Source organism: Gadus morhua, chromosome 19, assembly GCF_902167405.1.
Source record: "Gadus morhua chromosome 19, gadMor3.0, whole genome shotgun sequence".
Taxonomy (NCBI): Eukaryota; Metazoa; Chordata; class Actinopteri; order Gadiformes; family Gadidae; genus Gadus; species Gadus morhua.
In genome coordinates, this window is record NC_044066.1 from 3844648 (window position 1) to 3860388 (window position 15741).

Genomic DNA, 15741 nt, shown 5'->3' on the forward strand with positions numbered 1-15741 from the left:
CTACTTAGAGAAAAGGCCCTTACACTGCCATGATTGGGGGTTATGTTCCCTGTGTTGCCAAGGTTAAGGGTTATATTCCCTCTGTTGATCAGATGATTGACCAATGCACTGATAGTTCACACAGACCATGACACTAGAATGAAGATATAGTTCTGATTCAGTAGTTGAACAAAGTTTTTTTTGCGCCAACATATGCAGTCTTTCACACCAGATTGCGGCCAATGCACCATATCTCGGTAGAGCGGACAGGCGACTGTTTGTTTGGTCTCGGTTCAGCTGGTTTTGGAAATAACCACAGAGATGGCACACATCACTGGAATAGTTAACAGGACCATTTTGGGAAACGGCGCAGAGATTTGGGGAATCTGCGCCGTTTCCCAAAATTGTCCTATTGATTGTTTACTATTCGAGTGATGTGTGCCATCTCTTTGGTTATGGCAACAACAAGTGGGTGTTTCTTGTAACTTCCGCAGCATGTGAAAGCCAAGGAATTTATTGATGTGACGTTTACATTTTTCCGATAGTTTTAACTTTACGCAAACTTTACGCAATACTTTACGCAGCTCCTCGTCCTGTGTTAGGTAGGAGCGTCCACCCCGCCCTGTGTAGCAGGTGGTCCTCCCACTAGACAAACTCCACAGCACAGCCCTTTGATTCACAACCCAGGACGGCGCACCTGACACAGGTACGAGACTCATTATTCAACTTATACACATCGATGCTTGAACTATGCGAGGGAGCTGATCTTAACAGAAAAAAACCTGACCGCGTTCAACAAAGCCGGACGTTTTGCATTCGTCGCGACATTCAAGGTTTGCGTGTTTATTGTTCATATTTAGTTGTTTATGTTTTCCAGTGGTTAGACACAGCTTTGACTGGCGGTTGTATCGGTCATTACGCGTCGATATCGATGTTGACGCTCTCCATGTCTACTGATCCTTCACGGATGATTGACAGCGTGAATCCCCCTGTAGTGAGAGATAGGCTCCATTTGTTGGAGTGACTGTGTGCAAATGTCACGACGTGAAAGGTCAAATGGTGACCTGATGTCCCCACTGTAGGCTCCGGAACCGATAAAAGTATGAGCGCGAACTCACCGCACGCTGTGGCCCTCGGGTCATTTCAATCAGTTGGTAAATCATTACAATACAATGACAGCAATATGGATATCACGTTGTTTGTGCTTTTGAGGATACCGATGAGGAATTAACCCTAAGTAGGCATACCCAAACCTAACCAATCTGCTCATGAACCAGTAGTCCACTGACCAGTATAACCAGTAGCCTATGGTATAACTAAAGTCTAGCAGTAGGCTAGATATTTAAGACATTGAAATGATAGTCATTGTCATCATGTATTCTGAGTGAATTAATATTGGCTATTTCCACCTGCTGGATGGGTTTCCAGAGAACGACGCACAAGGGAGGTGATGTGGGCTTTACTCTAGTATTATAAAGAACTGTAGTATACTATAATCTTGGCCACTAAACTATACACTAGGCTACTATATTATACACTAGGCCACTATACTATACACTAGGCTACTATTTTATACACTAGGCCACTATACTATACACTAGGCTACTATATTATACACTAGGCTACTATATTATACACTAGGCCTCTATATTATACACTAGGCTACTATATTATACACTAGGCCACTATACTATATACTAGGCTACTATACTATACACTAGGATACTATACTATACACTAGGCTACTATATTATACACTAGGCCACTATACTATATACAAGGATACTATGTTATACAAGTACTGTGGTATACTTTACACTATAGTGTTGTAGTATACACTGGAATGAGCAGTTAGTGATACTGTTGTACTGTAATGTAACTATTGTGCTATACAGCTATACTGTAGTGTTTCTACGGCGTAGGCCTACTGAGTACGTGTAACAATAGTTATAAAGTGTATAGTGAGCAGGGTGTGTTGTGTCCGTCAGGACTCAATGATTTACCAGGCTACAGGAATGTAGAAACCCAAGGTTAATTAAATCCTCGCTATTTCTCTGTCTCTGTCTCTCCGTCTCTCTGTCTCTCTCTGTCCCTGTCCGTCTCTCTTTGTCTTTGTCTCTCTTTTTCTCTGTCTCACTGTCTGTCTATGCCGGTTTCTGTCTGTCTCTCTCTCCCTGTCTCTGTCTATCTGTCTGTCTCCCATGAGTTACTGTCTGTATGTTTGATATGTGTTAACTCCTATGAGTTACTGTCTGTATGTTTGATACGTGTCAACTCTCCTCTATGAGTTACTGTCTGTATGTTTGATACGTGTTAACTCCTATGAGTTTCTGTCTGTATGTTTGATACCTGCTAACTCCTATGAGAGCCAGTCTGTATGTTTGATGAAGTGTTAACTCTCCGTCTCTTATATGTTGAGCCTGCATGTGGATCTCGCTTATGCTTATGCTCAGTATACCTTTGTGCGTGTGTGCGTGTGTAAATGTGTGGGTTTGTCTCCTTCATTTAATTGGATGCATTCTTTGCCTTGATACTGGGACAGAGAGTAAACCGACCAGGTCAACAACCAGACAAATAGTTATTTAACAACACACACACACACACACACACACACACACACGCACGCACGCACACACACACACACACACACACACACACACACACACACACACACACACACACACACACACACACACACACCACACACACACACACACACACACACAGATACTTTCGCTTTTCTCTCTTCTTACATCACGTAACATTGTCATATTGTTAGTAGGTATTAAACGTGTGTATTTTACGTGCTTTATTGTTATACTTCGAATTTGTGGGGATGTTACATGTAACGGTTTACGAACCTCTATTCCTATTCAGAATTTTAAAAGATAAAACATCCCAAAGATTGTTTCTTGAACACTGAACTGAATACAAATTTCCAAACCTATATGTCTGTGTGTGTGTGTGTGTGTGTGTGTGTGTGTGTGTGTGTGTGTGTGTGTGTGTGTGTGTGTGTGTGTGTGTGTGTGTGTGTGTGTGTGTGTGTGTGTGTGTGTGTGTGTGTGTGTGTGTGTGTGTGTTTGTGTGTGTGTGTGTGTGTGTGTCGATACCTACATTACTACAGCAGCTTTGCCAATCACATGCACACCTGTGTGCACCTTGTGCACCACACACGCACGCTTATGGCCTGTCAATGCATGCACAAACAACCGTTAGCAGAGGTGTGGTGCTTCTCGGCCCACTGTTTTCCTTGGAGCAAACGGAGATTGGGATCAGGTTCATCTGTGGTTTAGACAAGATAGCAGAAAGGATGCTGGCCGGCCAAACGCACTAGTGTTCTTACCAGGTTAGGCAATTGGGACTGCAGGTTTGATTCCTGTGCTGCATGTGCATCCCTCTCTCTCTTTTAACCCACTGTCCCGTCTCTCCTCCATCTCTTGTCCCTCAAGGCCAGAAAGCCCAACACATATCTGAGTATATAGATATGTTTAGTTCACATACTTCACTTTCACTTCGGGCCCTCTCTGAGAAACAAGCCAGTAGGAAGTATTGAGTGCAGCACGAACAGAATGCACAGACAGCTCAGAGCACGCCGGAACGGTGAACCTTTCGAGTTCACCGGGCGTGGAACTTCCTCATGTTATTCATATTTATGACAATATTCTCTCACTGTGGTTCACTTTCTATGTTTAGTTTAACATGTGTAGCAAAAGGTTATTACAGAGAGAAATATGTCAGCAATGGCAAGATTGAAGCACACACACACACACACACACACACACACACACACACACACACACATACACACACACACACACACACACACACACACACACACACACACACACACACACACACACATTCACTCTCTCTTTCTCTCATACACAGCAAAGACCAACATTCCTGCATAATACACACACACAGACTCACACAGACTCATGCAAGCACAGACACATACACACACACACACACAAACACACACACAAACAAACACTTATAGACAAACACAAGCACACCACAATCACATTCATGTTTAAACATACACATACAAACACAAACATAATATGTATCCCTCTTTTTGTATGCTTGTTTGTGTCCAATTTAGTGTGTGTGTGTGTGTGTGTGTGTGTGTGTGTGTGTGTGTGTGTGTGTGTGTGTGTGTGTTTATGCGTGTATGTGTGTGCGTGTGTGCGTGTGTGTGTGTGTGCGTGTGTGTGCTTGCGTGTGTGCTTGTGTGTGAGAGGGAGCTTCAGAAACAGAGTGAGTGTAGGCAGGAAGAGAGATTGCCAGCCTCTGTATCATATACTGCATGTGGTACAAGCCTAGAGGAGCTCTGGATGTCGCCTTCTGTCGCTCTATTTGGTATTCATGTCTTAATGCAGCGCGTCTGTCATTAGTTGGGAGTCATTGTGTTTACATATTCCTCCTCCTCTGCCTCCGCTCCCCAGTAAAAGCCGCTGTCGGCTGACGCTTCCTATAGGGTTCACGTCCCATCCTGCTAATGGAGGCTCTAATGATCCGTCCTAGTGGTTCAGAGCGAGCCAGGGTTCTTCTGTGAGCCGTGTGAGCAGCGTTCTCTGGGTTTCTGTACCCATAATGAGCGGGGCTCTGCATTATGCAGCGCCTGGCGCCCGCAACCTCCAATCTGGCATCTGGACAATCTGGCTGGGTTCCAACACGCGGGCCACTGATTGGCTAGAACCATTCCACTCTAGGTAGGGGGAGGGGGGTTAATGGTTAAGTTCACTTTTGGTTTTGTTTACTTTAGTTTGGTAGTTTGTCGGTCGGTCTTCCTAACTGTCTCTCTGCCTGACTGCCTGTCTGTCTGTCTGTCTGTGTTGGTTGAAACCCGGGCTCTAAACCGGAGTGACCTGTCAATCAACAGACGCCCTGAATCATAATATTTACACACACGCACGCACAAACGCCCACACACACACACACACACACACACACACACACACACACACACACACACACACACACACACACACACACACACTACGTACGGCATGTATGTCTGTGTTCATCATGCTATGTGAAATCTGATACTTCACAGATCATAGCTCACCTTTGTAGTCTAACAGAACACAACGACAGGATTACACTACTATAATCAACAGTAGTGCACTGAAATACAGGACTATAGGACTACAGTAACGTAACATGATGAGGTCATGAGGAACCTTGACCTAGATGCTGTCATAACGTTAATGAACAACAGAAACAATCAGCATTAACTACAAAACGCTTATCATGAGTGACAGCATGACATCAACACATACTTAACGCCTGTAAGATGGGAGAATGTGTGTTAACTTGTTCAAAGGTGCCCCGATGGGAACCCACTGGCAGTGAGATGTGTTTGCGTTAAGAAGGTGTTTGCGTTAAGGTTCCCATGACTCTTGGCATTCTCCACACCCAGCTCTGCCACCCCCCCCCCTTCACGAGGGTCTCAGCCACACAGGGGTTATGAGCAGGGAGGATCACGAGGGATCAGCAGTGTTTGACAGCTCTGATCCGCAGCACAAAGAGATGCCCCAGAGGCCTCACCTCCACTCTGATCAGAAGAACAGCTCCACAGATCAAAGGCGGATGACACCATACAAGCTTGTACCACTGTACTATGTGCACTTCACATGCACTTCACTTGTACTTCACATGCACTTCATGTCGCGTCAACATGTGCCAGCATTCATTTGCAAAGAGGGCAACAACCGCTACTGTTGTAGCCCCCATAACCTTCCATAGGAGTGTGGAGCCTCCTCAGGCTAACCCTAGGAGTGTGAAGCCTCCTCAGCCTAACCCTAGGAGTGTGAAGCCTCCTTAGCCTAACCCTAGGAGTGTGAAGCCTCCTCAGGCTAACCCTGGGAGTGTGAAGCCTCCTCAACATAACCCTAGGAGTGTGAAGCCTCCTCAACCTAACCCTGGTGTGAAGCCTCCTCAACCTAACCCTAGGAGTGTGAAGCCTCCTCAACCTAACCCTAGGAGTGTGTAGCCTCCTCAACCTAACCCTAGGAGTGTGAAGCCTCCTCAACCTAACCCTGGGAGTGTGAAGCCTCCTCAACCTCACCCTAGGAGTTTGTAGCCTCCTCAGGCTAACCCTAGGAGTTTGAAGCCTCCTCAGGCTAACCCTAGGAGTGTGTAGCCTCCTCAGGCTAACCCTAGGAGTGTGAAGCCTCCTCAACCTAACCCTGGGAGGATGGAGTCTCCTCACTTAAATCTCCATTGTGTTTACTTTGTATGCACATTTTTGCATAAGCATTCATTCTAGCACTTTTATTTTTTGTAAAAGTTTTCTGACGACCCTGCCATCTTGGGACATGAATGCAACCACTGACATTTCTTGGTAGTGTTTGGAGGTTAAATAGTTTGTACAATGGTATGTTGACCATCGTCTCATTGTAAACCCTAAGAAAGCAGAATAAAGGATCTATAATCCAGGACATCTTGGGGATCATTCTCCGCCACTGGTCCATAATGCTTGTATAACCAAGCTGCATTCACACACATTGACTGCAATCTTTCTTTGAATGTCTGTGTTATGTATGCACTGGTAGAATCTACTTTTTGCAAAGACTCAGGATGTCTGGGGTTGGACAGAGGGTGTTGATGTTATTTTATCATGCTGTGATAGATATTACTTACATTACTATACAGAATCTCCTGATTTGGTTACGTATCAGTTCAAATCACAAATACAGACAAGTGCCTATGCCCAGTAGCTATGAACAACACCAGTAGCTTCCCCATATCTATGGCCCACGCAAGTCATTTCCCCAATATCTATTAGCAATACCAGTAACTTCCCCACAGGTATGCTGCCATGTCTCTTATTTAAGTTACTCAATCCAGCCTACCTGAGATAGAAGAAAGATAAAGGTATTGTCCTTGTTTAGAAGCTTGTATAGAAGCTCAACAATTTGTCTATAAAATGATTTGGTCTTATTCTATGGTATTTTGTAGTATTGTATGATGTTATGTTAACTGTAGCAAAGCCATAGTAACCCTACGCTTGTCCGTAAAGATCAGCCGTAACCACAGTAATCATACATGTCTGTAAAGTGATAAGAAACCTCTTGATGTCATGGTCCAACAGTTCTAACCAGTGTGTGTGCGTGCGTGTGTGTGTGTGCGTGTGTGTGTGTGTGTGTGTGTGTGTGTGTGTGTGTGTGTGTGTGTGTGTGTGTGTGTGTGTGTGTGTGTGTGTGTGTGTGTGTGTGTGTGTGTGTGTGTCGGGGGGGGGGGGGGGGGGGGGGGGGGGTTATTTGCTATCAGCTCATTATGATACGAATGGTAATAAATATGGTGTGTGAGAGATATATGTGACATGTGAGATATGTAAAATGTGATACATATGTCCGGGGGCGAGAAGAAGGGAGAGGGAGCGACAGACAGAGAGAGTGACACATGCCAGGGTAGACCGTCAGACTGAAAGGTATCTGGTGGAGGCTCTCCACCCTCATTCCTCAGTGTCTTAAGGAGTGTTCTTTGGCCCCTAGCCAGCACCACCAAGCCAGGAGAGGCAGCCCTGCCCCACCCAGACACACCCTGGCCTGGGCACGTTCTGGCCTGGGCTGCTCCCCACTCATCCCTCCTCTGCTCTGGCTCTAGCTGTGGTTGTTGTGGTGTGTTGGTTACGGGGTTGGTTGATGTGTTTGGGGAGATTAGTTCAATTGCAGTTTTTTGTTTAATTAGTGGTGAAGTTTGAATTCACATTTATCTGTAGATTAATCTCCTTCTTTCAGTCTTCTGACTTATGTCACTGTACCTCTCTCTCTCTCTCTCTCTCTCTCTCTCTCTCTCTCTCTCTCTCTCTCTCTCTCTCTCTCTCTGTCTCTCTCTGTCTCTCTCTCTCTCTCTCTCTCTCTCTCTCTCTCTCTCTCTCTCTCTCTCTCTCTCTCTCTCTCTCTCTCTCTGTCTCTCTCTCTCTCTCTCTTTCTCTCGCTTAGATACACACACACACACACACACACACACACACACACACACACACACACACACACACACACACACACACACACAAAATCACACACGCCAAAACCAAAACCAAAACCTACACAAGCCAAACCAGAGTTTACCTAACTGCTCCATCAGGCAACTGATCACGGTTAGGATATTAACTAATCCAGCCCCTCCCACCCCTAGCTCTCTCCCTCTTCCTCACTCCCCTTCTCTCTCTTTTTCCCACATTCTCTGGTCGTCTCTCGGCCATGTCATGGTGGTCAATAGGAAGGCCGTAGCTAAGGGCAACACAGTACACAGCCCACCCAATAGCCTCTCTCTCTCTCTCTCTCTCTTTCTCTCTCTCTCTCTCTCTCTCTCTCTCTCTCTCTCTCTCTCTCTCTCTCTCTCTCTCTCTCTCTCTCTCTCTCTCTCTCTCTCTCTCTCTCTCTCTATCTCTCTCCCACTCTCTCTCTCTCTCTCCCCCTCTCTGTCTTTCTCCCGCCATGGCTAACCCTGTCTGTACAACACTAACAGTGAGTATGTTGGTACTTTATCTGGTCAGTTGATAGTCTTTAATCGTCTATAATCGTTTATTGTCTTTTCAAAAGTTGGCTGGTTGATCTCAATGTGAAGAGCGAGTCATTCACTCTGCGTGGTTGTCGATTCTATTCCCTGTGAAGCTCAGTAGCCAGGGTTAGGGTTGCATTCTTTGTGTTGGTTTAAGTTATTCATTTGACTATTTCTGAATTACCGTTCCCCTAACAGTCTACAGTTGTGAGGAGACTCAGCGGTACAACTCATCCTCCGTCGGAGAAACTAAGGAAGCTCCCAGAGGACAAAGTTGAGCTACTTCAGGGTCCTGCCGTTGAAACGCAGCAGGTACATCATCAACACTGACCAAACTCTTGGACACAGAGTACACTCAGTTCCCTTGTCTGTTTTTTTTAGCAACTTGTGGCTGTACCTACATGTCTCTGTCACTGTCACAGTGTCGGATTCACTTCATTCAGCCTGATGTTTACAATGAGCATTAGGGATGGCAGCCATTTTTTCTTTCTTCATCACCTTCATTTGTTTATTAAGTAGAATCAATAAACCGTTGTTGGTTTACCTATCTGTGGGCCTCTCTGCCGACCATCTCTCTCCCATCAGCCTGCACAGCAATGCAACCTGTCCAACCTGTCCGGCCGGCCATGTGATTCACATCCTCAGACTGAACGTGTTTCTCTCCTCAGCAGGCTCGCTCCGAGGAGAACGACGCAGGAGGAGAAGGAGGAACAGAAGGAGAATCAAGAGGACGTGGAGGAGGGAGCTACGCTTTTCCGAGCCTCACAGATCTCCAGAAGCAAACAGAAGAGGAGCTAGCGAGCTTACACACAAGGTGAGACTCACACACACACACACACACACACACCGACACACACATTCCAACTTACAGACACACCGACACACACACATTCCAACATACAGACACACACACACACATGAATAACACCAAGACTTGAGGTACATCAACCCTGCCCGACACTGGGCCCTGGTTCAGCCTCACCTGGGATATGCGCACCCTAGGGGGTACAGGAGCTGGTTCAGCCTAGGGGGTACAGGACACTGGGCCCTGGTTCAGCCTCACCTGGGATATGCGCACCCTAAGGGGTACAGGAGCTGGTTCCGGAAGGCCCTGGCAAAGAGTTCCACTCCGCTTTGTTAAACAACACAAGGAACAAATCCTGGATTGGAGCCGAAGTACACAAAGCGCAAATTACTGCGGTGGCGTCTCCCTCAAAGGCATCTGAATGCAAGCTGCTCTTATTTCTACCTTTACCTTTACTTTTCATTTAACGTTACTTTTGACATCGATACCTTCGGGGGGGAAACCTCTCAGATGCTCCAACAAACACCTTAGCGGGTTTTAAACGTCTTCATAACGTTAAGATGGCCGCCGAGAACCGGTACCGTCATGAGGAGCTTACTAGAACACGATGATAGTTCTCAGCCTTGTGGTGAGGTGTCGGTGGGGGGGTGAGGCTCTGGATCCCGGCCCCAGCCGGGGCCCCGTCCGCCCCGGGCCATCGGTGTTCCAGCTGTTAGCCAATCAGGAGGTTGGGATGTGACGGCATGAGGTCATCTTGTTGATTCAGGTTCTGTGGAAACCCTCTGCTGAATCACTTACCTCATTGTCTCAACCTGTGACGGGAATTTAACCTGACAAGCCGCCACAGGTTGTTCAGATGTTGGATGTTCGGTTCAACTTTTACTTTTCTTTTGTTCCTCTGCTAGCGAGCTAGAGCGCTTGCGGCGGGATGGGGTTGTGGGTTGAAATCCCCTCGCTTGAAGCCAGACTGAGAGAGCTCCCAGCGGGGCTCTGGTTCCTAACCTCTGACCCCTGACCCCTGACCTGGCTGTCAAGTGGTAAGAACATAAACAAAGGGGCCGTTGCCGTGACAACCCAGCAAGGTTCAGAAAGCAGCCAACGCCCAAAAGATCAGGAGGTCTACGGACAGTGTCTCCTCTAGAGGGTGGAGGTCAACTGACGGTGTTTCTAGAGGGTGGAGGTCTACTGACAGTGTCTCCTCTAGAGGTTGGAGGTCTACTGACGGTGTCCCTAGAGGGTGGAGGTCAACTGAGAGTGTCTATGAGGAGGTTGGAGGTCTAATGACAGTGTCTCCACTAGAGGGTGGAGGTCTACTGACAGTGTCTCTAGAGGGTGGAGGTCTACTGACAGTGTCTCCTCTAGAGGGTGTAGGTCTACTGACGGTGTCTCCTCTAGAGGGTGGAGGTCAACTGACGGTGTCCCTAGAGGGTGGAGGTCAACTGACAGTGTCTCCACTAGAGGGTGGAGGTCTACTGACGGTGTCCCTAGAGGGTGGAGGTCAACTGAGAGTGTCTATGAGGAGGTTGGAGGTCTACTGAGAGTGTCTCTGAGGAGGGTGGAGGTCCAATGACGGTGTCTCTAGAGGGTGGAGGTCAACTGACGGTATCTCTAGAGGGTGGAGGTCCAATGACAGTGTCTCTAGAGGGTGGAGGTCCAATGACTGTGTCTCTGAGGAGAGCTTTGTGGATCACAATGTTACACAATAATATACCTATCCATCCATTCATCTTTCTCTATCTTCACACTATCACATTGACAGCTTGCGTGTGTGCGTGAGTGTGTTCAAACACACCTACATATGTACGAAAGGTTCATGGTGATTTAAACCATTAACCTAATCATTACTTGTACTGCTCATATCAACGGCTAAAATACATGGAATAACTCAGCATTCTAAATACTTCAAATACTTCAAATTATTAACAGTCCAGGTCCATCCAACCTTGTCTGGAAACATCACACACACACAAACACACACACACACACACACACACACACACACACACACACACACACACACACACACACACACACACACACACACACACACACACACACACACACACACACACACACACACCACTTTACACGCAATGTTTTTTTTAAATCAGTTGCTGTGGATTACTTTATATTTCCTTGCTATATATTTACATATTCCTCAAAGTGCTTTGTTTTCCAACCAACAACAGAGCTGCAGTCTGTGCTGTCTGTTTAACGGTGGTTTACCACCCTCTGCTGGCCGTGCCCAAAGCTAACGTCATTCTCCAATGTGTGATGACCTAAATGAACTGTCTCTAACCACTACCCGCTCCACTGTCTAACCCCTTAAGGATCTGTCTCTGTACTGTCTAACCCCTACCTGCTCCTTAATGACCTGTCACTGTACTGTCTAACCCCTACCTGCTCCTTAAGGACCTGTCTCTGTACTGTCTAACCCCAACCTGGTATTCAATGACCTGTCTCTGTACTGTCTAACCCCTACCTGCTTCTTAAAGACCTGTCTCAGTACTGTTTAACCCCTACTTCGTTCATTAATGGCCTATGTCTGCACTGTTTAACCCCCTACGTGTACATTAATGACATGTATCTGAACTCATTGCAACTCTCTTTAGATATGAGTGCTAGCTGCACTAGGTCATACTAACCAAACCACAACAAACAGTTGAGAAGAAAGTGTTTATTGCGTGTTCAGTTTAGTAAGGGAGGAATAATAGAAACAGCAGAGCAACACAAACATGAGGACTGCCAGGGCAGGCCTGCTGTTGGAAGGCGTCTGAACCGACTGCTTCCCCACACAGAGGAGCCACGAGCAGCACGGCAACACTAGACCAGGGGCTCCCAACCTCAGGCTTTAGGAGGGACACCACATTGTCATCAAGACCTTTGGTGGACCACCTCATAGGCAAACAGCAAGCATAGCTATATTGCCCTGCAGTGGCTGAGCAAAGATGGCCAGCATCCCCTTTTATACACACTATTTCTGCCAGAAGGCCATGGTCAGTGGGAGACAGTGGAGAGACAAAAGTTAACAGAAATGAACACCAATCAAACATGATGGAATGCACAAAGCTACATTTTTGTATTAATTTCTCAATATATATTTGAGTATTATTGTTTATGCGTCTACTTCAAGAATAAAACTCAACGTACAACCTGCAGTACCCTCGCGTACCACCAGTGGAACATGGGAACACACGGCACTAGACACAATCCTAACTGATATGATTAGTGTCTGAAGGGGGGCCTTGAGTGTCACTGGCACACTTCCTTAAGATACTGTACTCTATAACTACACTGTCAAGTTCTAAGGCCAGTTTGGCAGCTCTTCCATTTTAGCCCTGCTTCAATGTGTGTGTTATGTTTGCATCCATGGTATATGTCAATAATAATGCAGCACTTCCTGGGTAGCACTTGTTCTATGAGGGCGTTGTGAAAAGGCTCTCAGCCAGCAGCTGGCTCCTAGTCTGTCGCTATCAGACCTTCAGACCTGCTCAGGGGGAATCTACCCACGTGTGGTCTACTGTTGGCCAACCAGATGTCAAGTTTTGGCCAACCAGATGTTGAGTGTTGGCAAACCAGATGTTTAATGTTGGTTAACCAGATGTTTAGCTGTGTTGTGTTGGATAACCAGATGTTTAATGTTGGCAAACCAGATAATTGTTTTTTGTTGACCAGATATTTAGTGGTGGTTAACCGGATGATGATTGTTGGATAACCAGATGTTTAGTGGTGTAGTGTTGGTTAACTAGATGTTTAGCTGTATAGTGTTGGTTAACCAGATGTTTAGTGATGTAATGTTGGTTAACCAGATGTTTAGCTGTGTAGTGTTGGTTCACCAGATGTTTAGGGGTGTAGTGTTGGTTAACCAGATGTTTAGGGGTGTAGTCTTGGTTAACCAGATGTTTTGTGGTGTAGTGTTGGTTTACCAGATGTTTAGGGGTGTAGTGTTGGTTAACCAGATGTTTAGTGGTGTAGTGTTGGTTTACCAGATGTTTAGCTGTGTAGTGTTGGTTCACCAGATGTTTACTGATGTAGTGTTGCTGAGTCAGATCTTGTGTGTGCTGTGGTCTAGGTTGGCTGAGATCAGAGGCCGTCGCCAGCTGTTGACCAGTGAGCTGCTGAACCTAAAGGAGAAGAGCAAGAGAGAAGCGGACCAGGAAGTGAACAGGAAGCGCGATCTTCAGCAATCCAGCGTAAGCCAGAACAGGAGGGATCATATGAATAGCCTAACAGGATGTGAAACTAGATGGTTAGACTAGATGGTTGGACTTGATGGTTAGGCAAGATGGTAAGACTAGAGAGTTAAGCTAGATGTTTAGACTAGATAGTTAGGCTAGATTGTATGGTAATAATAGATATTTAGACTACAGGGTTAGACTAGATGGTTAGACAAGGTAGTTCGACTAGATGGTAAGACTAGATGGTTAGACTACTAGATGGTTAGACTAGAGGGTTAGGCTAGATGTTCAGATTAGATAGTTAGACTAGATGCTTCTACTAGTGCTATGTTCAGTCTAAGGGTTATGCTTGTTTTATGCTTATAGTAGATAGTAGTTGTGTTTATGGACTATGTTTGTTAGTTACCTGTACAGTATAATAAGTTACCAGACACATGTTCAGGTAGACGGTCTTATCTTCTCTCCCCGTCCTGCTCTCCTTCAGCAGAGGGTTGGCGAGGAAGTCCAGGCCTCCGTATCGGACCTGTGCGGTCGGTTAAAGGAGCTAGACTACCAGGAGGAAGCGGTCAGCGCCCTTACAAGCTTCCTCAAGCAAGACCTAGAGCGCTACCGGGACCTCGAGCGGCCTCCGGACATCAGGCCCTGTCCTCCCAGCATGCACGGGAAGAGTGGGATGGACCACGAAAACAACACGGTACCCTCCTCTCCCTCCTCCACTGAAACATGATAGAACTGGTGCTTGTGTTTGTTTATTACAACTGTGGTTATCAGGATAGACTGAAATCACTTAAAGGTCAAGTTTTTAGAATTGCATCTTGCAGGGAGTGAGCCATGGGGGCGTGAGCCCTGAGCTGAAACCCGTCCACCAAATGTGTGGGATTTATGGTGAAAAGACAGAGCATGCTCGTAATATATATATAAAAGGGTCATTTAACGAAAACAAAACAATTACAATTTTCATATGATTATACACAAATTAAAACATAGTTCTGAATATTATATTTCCTTAATCTATTCCAAGTCTATTCCACTAGATGGCACTAAAACATATATACCCCATCTTTAATGTCACATCTAATGTTATTTAACAAAAGTATAATTACAATATTACATATAGAAATTACAATCTAATATCAAAGAAATGGCCATGTATGTTTGTGTGTGTGTGTGTGTGTGTGTGTGTGTGTGTGTGTGTGTGTGTGTGTGTGTGTGTGTGTGTGTGTGTGTGTGTGTGTGTGTGTGTGTGCATGCGTTTGCGTGGGTGCGTGTGTGTGTGTGTGTGTGTTATCTGAACACAGATGTTTCCTTGTTCTAACTATCTATCTGTGAAGACATTAGCATGCATCTGCACCTGGACATGTGTGTGTGTGTTGAGGGGGATTACGCACATAAATGTGTATGCATGTATGTGTGTGTGTGTGTGTGTGTGTGTGTGTGTGTGTGTGTGTGTGTGTGTGTGTGTGTGTGTGTGTGTGTGTGTCGTGTCGGTGTCGGTGTGTGTTGTCATTTGTGTCTTATCTCAGACAGTCGAAGTATAGACAGTGATAACATCTGGCCACTCATCTGGTTCTCTCTCCCTCACACACACACACACACACGCCCACGCACACGCACACACACACACACACACACACACACACACACACACACACACACACACACAAAGATCCCCGTCCATCAACATGCAAACACATAACCCCCACCCCTTAACGCAACCACACACATAGACACAAACACACACACACACACACAAACACACACACACACACACACACACACACACACACACACACACACACACACACACACACACACACACACACACACACACACACACACACACACACAAGTGCTCTATAGGAGCTTGTAGTTGTGACAGGGCTCTGAGGGATTCTCATTAGAAAGACGTCAAGATGTCTGCAGCGTCTACCACCTAGAGCATGTCATGTGACCGGGGTCATGTGACATAGCTCAGGGAGGCTCCACAAACACTTTGTTTTTGTTAGTGTATGCATTTTCATTTTCTTTTGGTTAAATTCTAAAGACAACGTTATACTATGCAAAGCATAATCCTAAAACCATATATAAGCGAAAACGTGGAGTTAATTTGTAAACGTTTTTAAAACAAATCAAAGTGAATCTGCCTCAGCAAGGGAAAAATGCAAGAAAAAAAGATCCATTTCAGCCTACAGACATACCATATAAATAAAACTTATTAAATACATTTAGAAAGACATTAATAATACAGAATAAATGTGACTTTGT

General features: G+C 45.7%; 1 protein-coding gene across 7 annotated transcripts in view; it reads left to right on the forward strand.

Annotated features, from left to right (window-relative positions):
* Positions 1 to 478: 478 nt before the first annotated feature.
* Positions 479 to 15741, forward strand: part of LOC115532047 (cingulin-like protein 1) — a 29061-nt gene continuing 13798 nt past the window's right edge. The window contains exons 1-5 of one of the 7 annotated variants that reach the window (XM_030341509.1): positions 479 to 685; positions 8692 to 8805; positions 9162 to 9307; positions 13371 to 13491; positions 13961 to 14170. In XM_030341509.1, coding sequence (XP_030197369.1) covers positions 14132 to 14170 — 39 coding nt within the window. In that variant the 5' untranslated portion in view covers positions 479 to 685; positions 8692 to 8805; positions 9162 to 9307; positions 13371 to 13491; positions 13961 to 14131. Of the gene's footprint in view, positions 686 to 8348; positions 8460 to 8691; positions 8806 to 9161; positions 9308 to 13370; positions 13492 to 13960; positions 14171 to 15741 lie in introns of those variants that run through there. The other 6 variants (XM_030341510.1, XM_030341507.1, XM_030341505.1 and 3 more) reach the window with 6 other exon arrangements.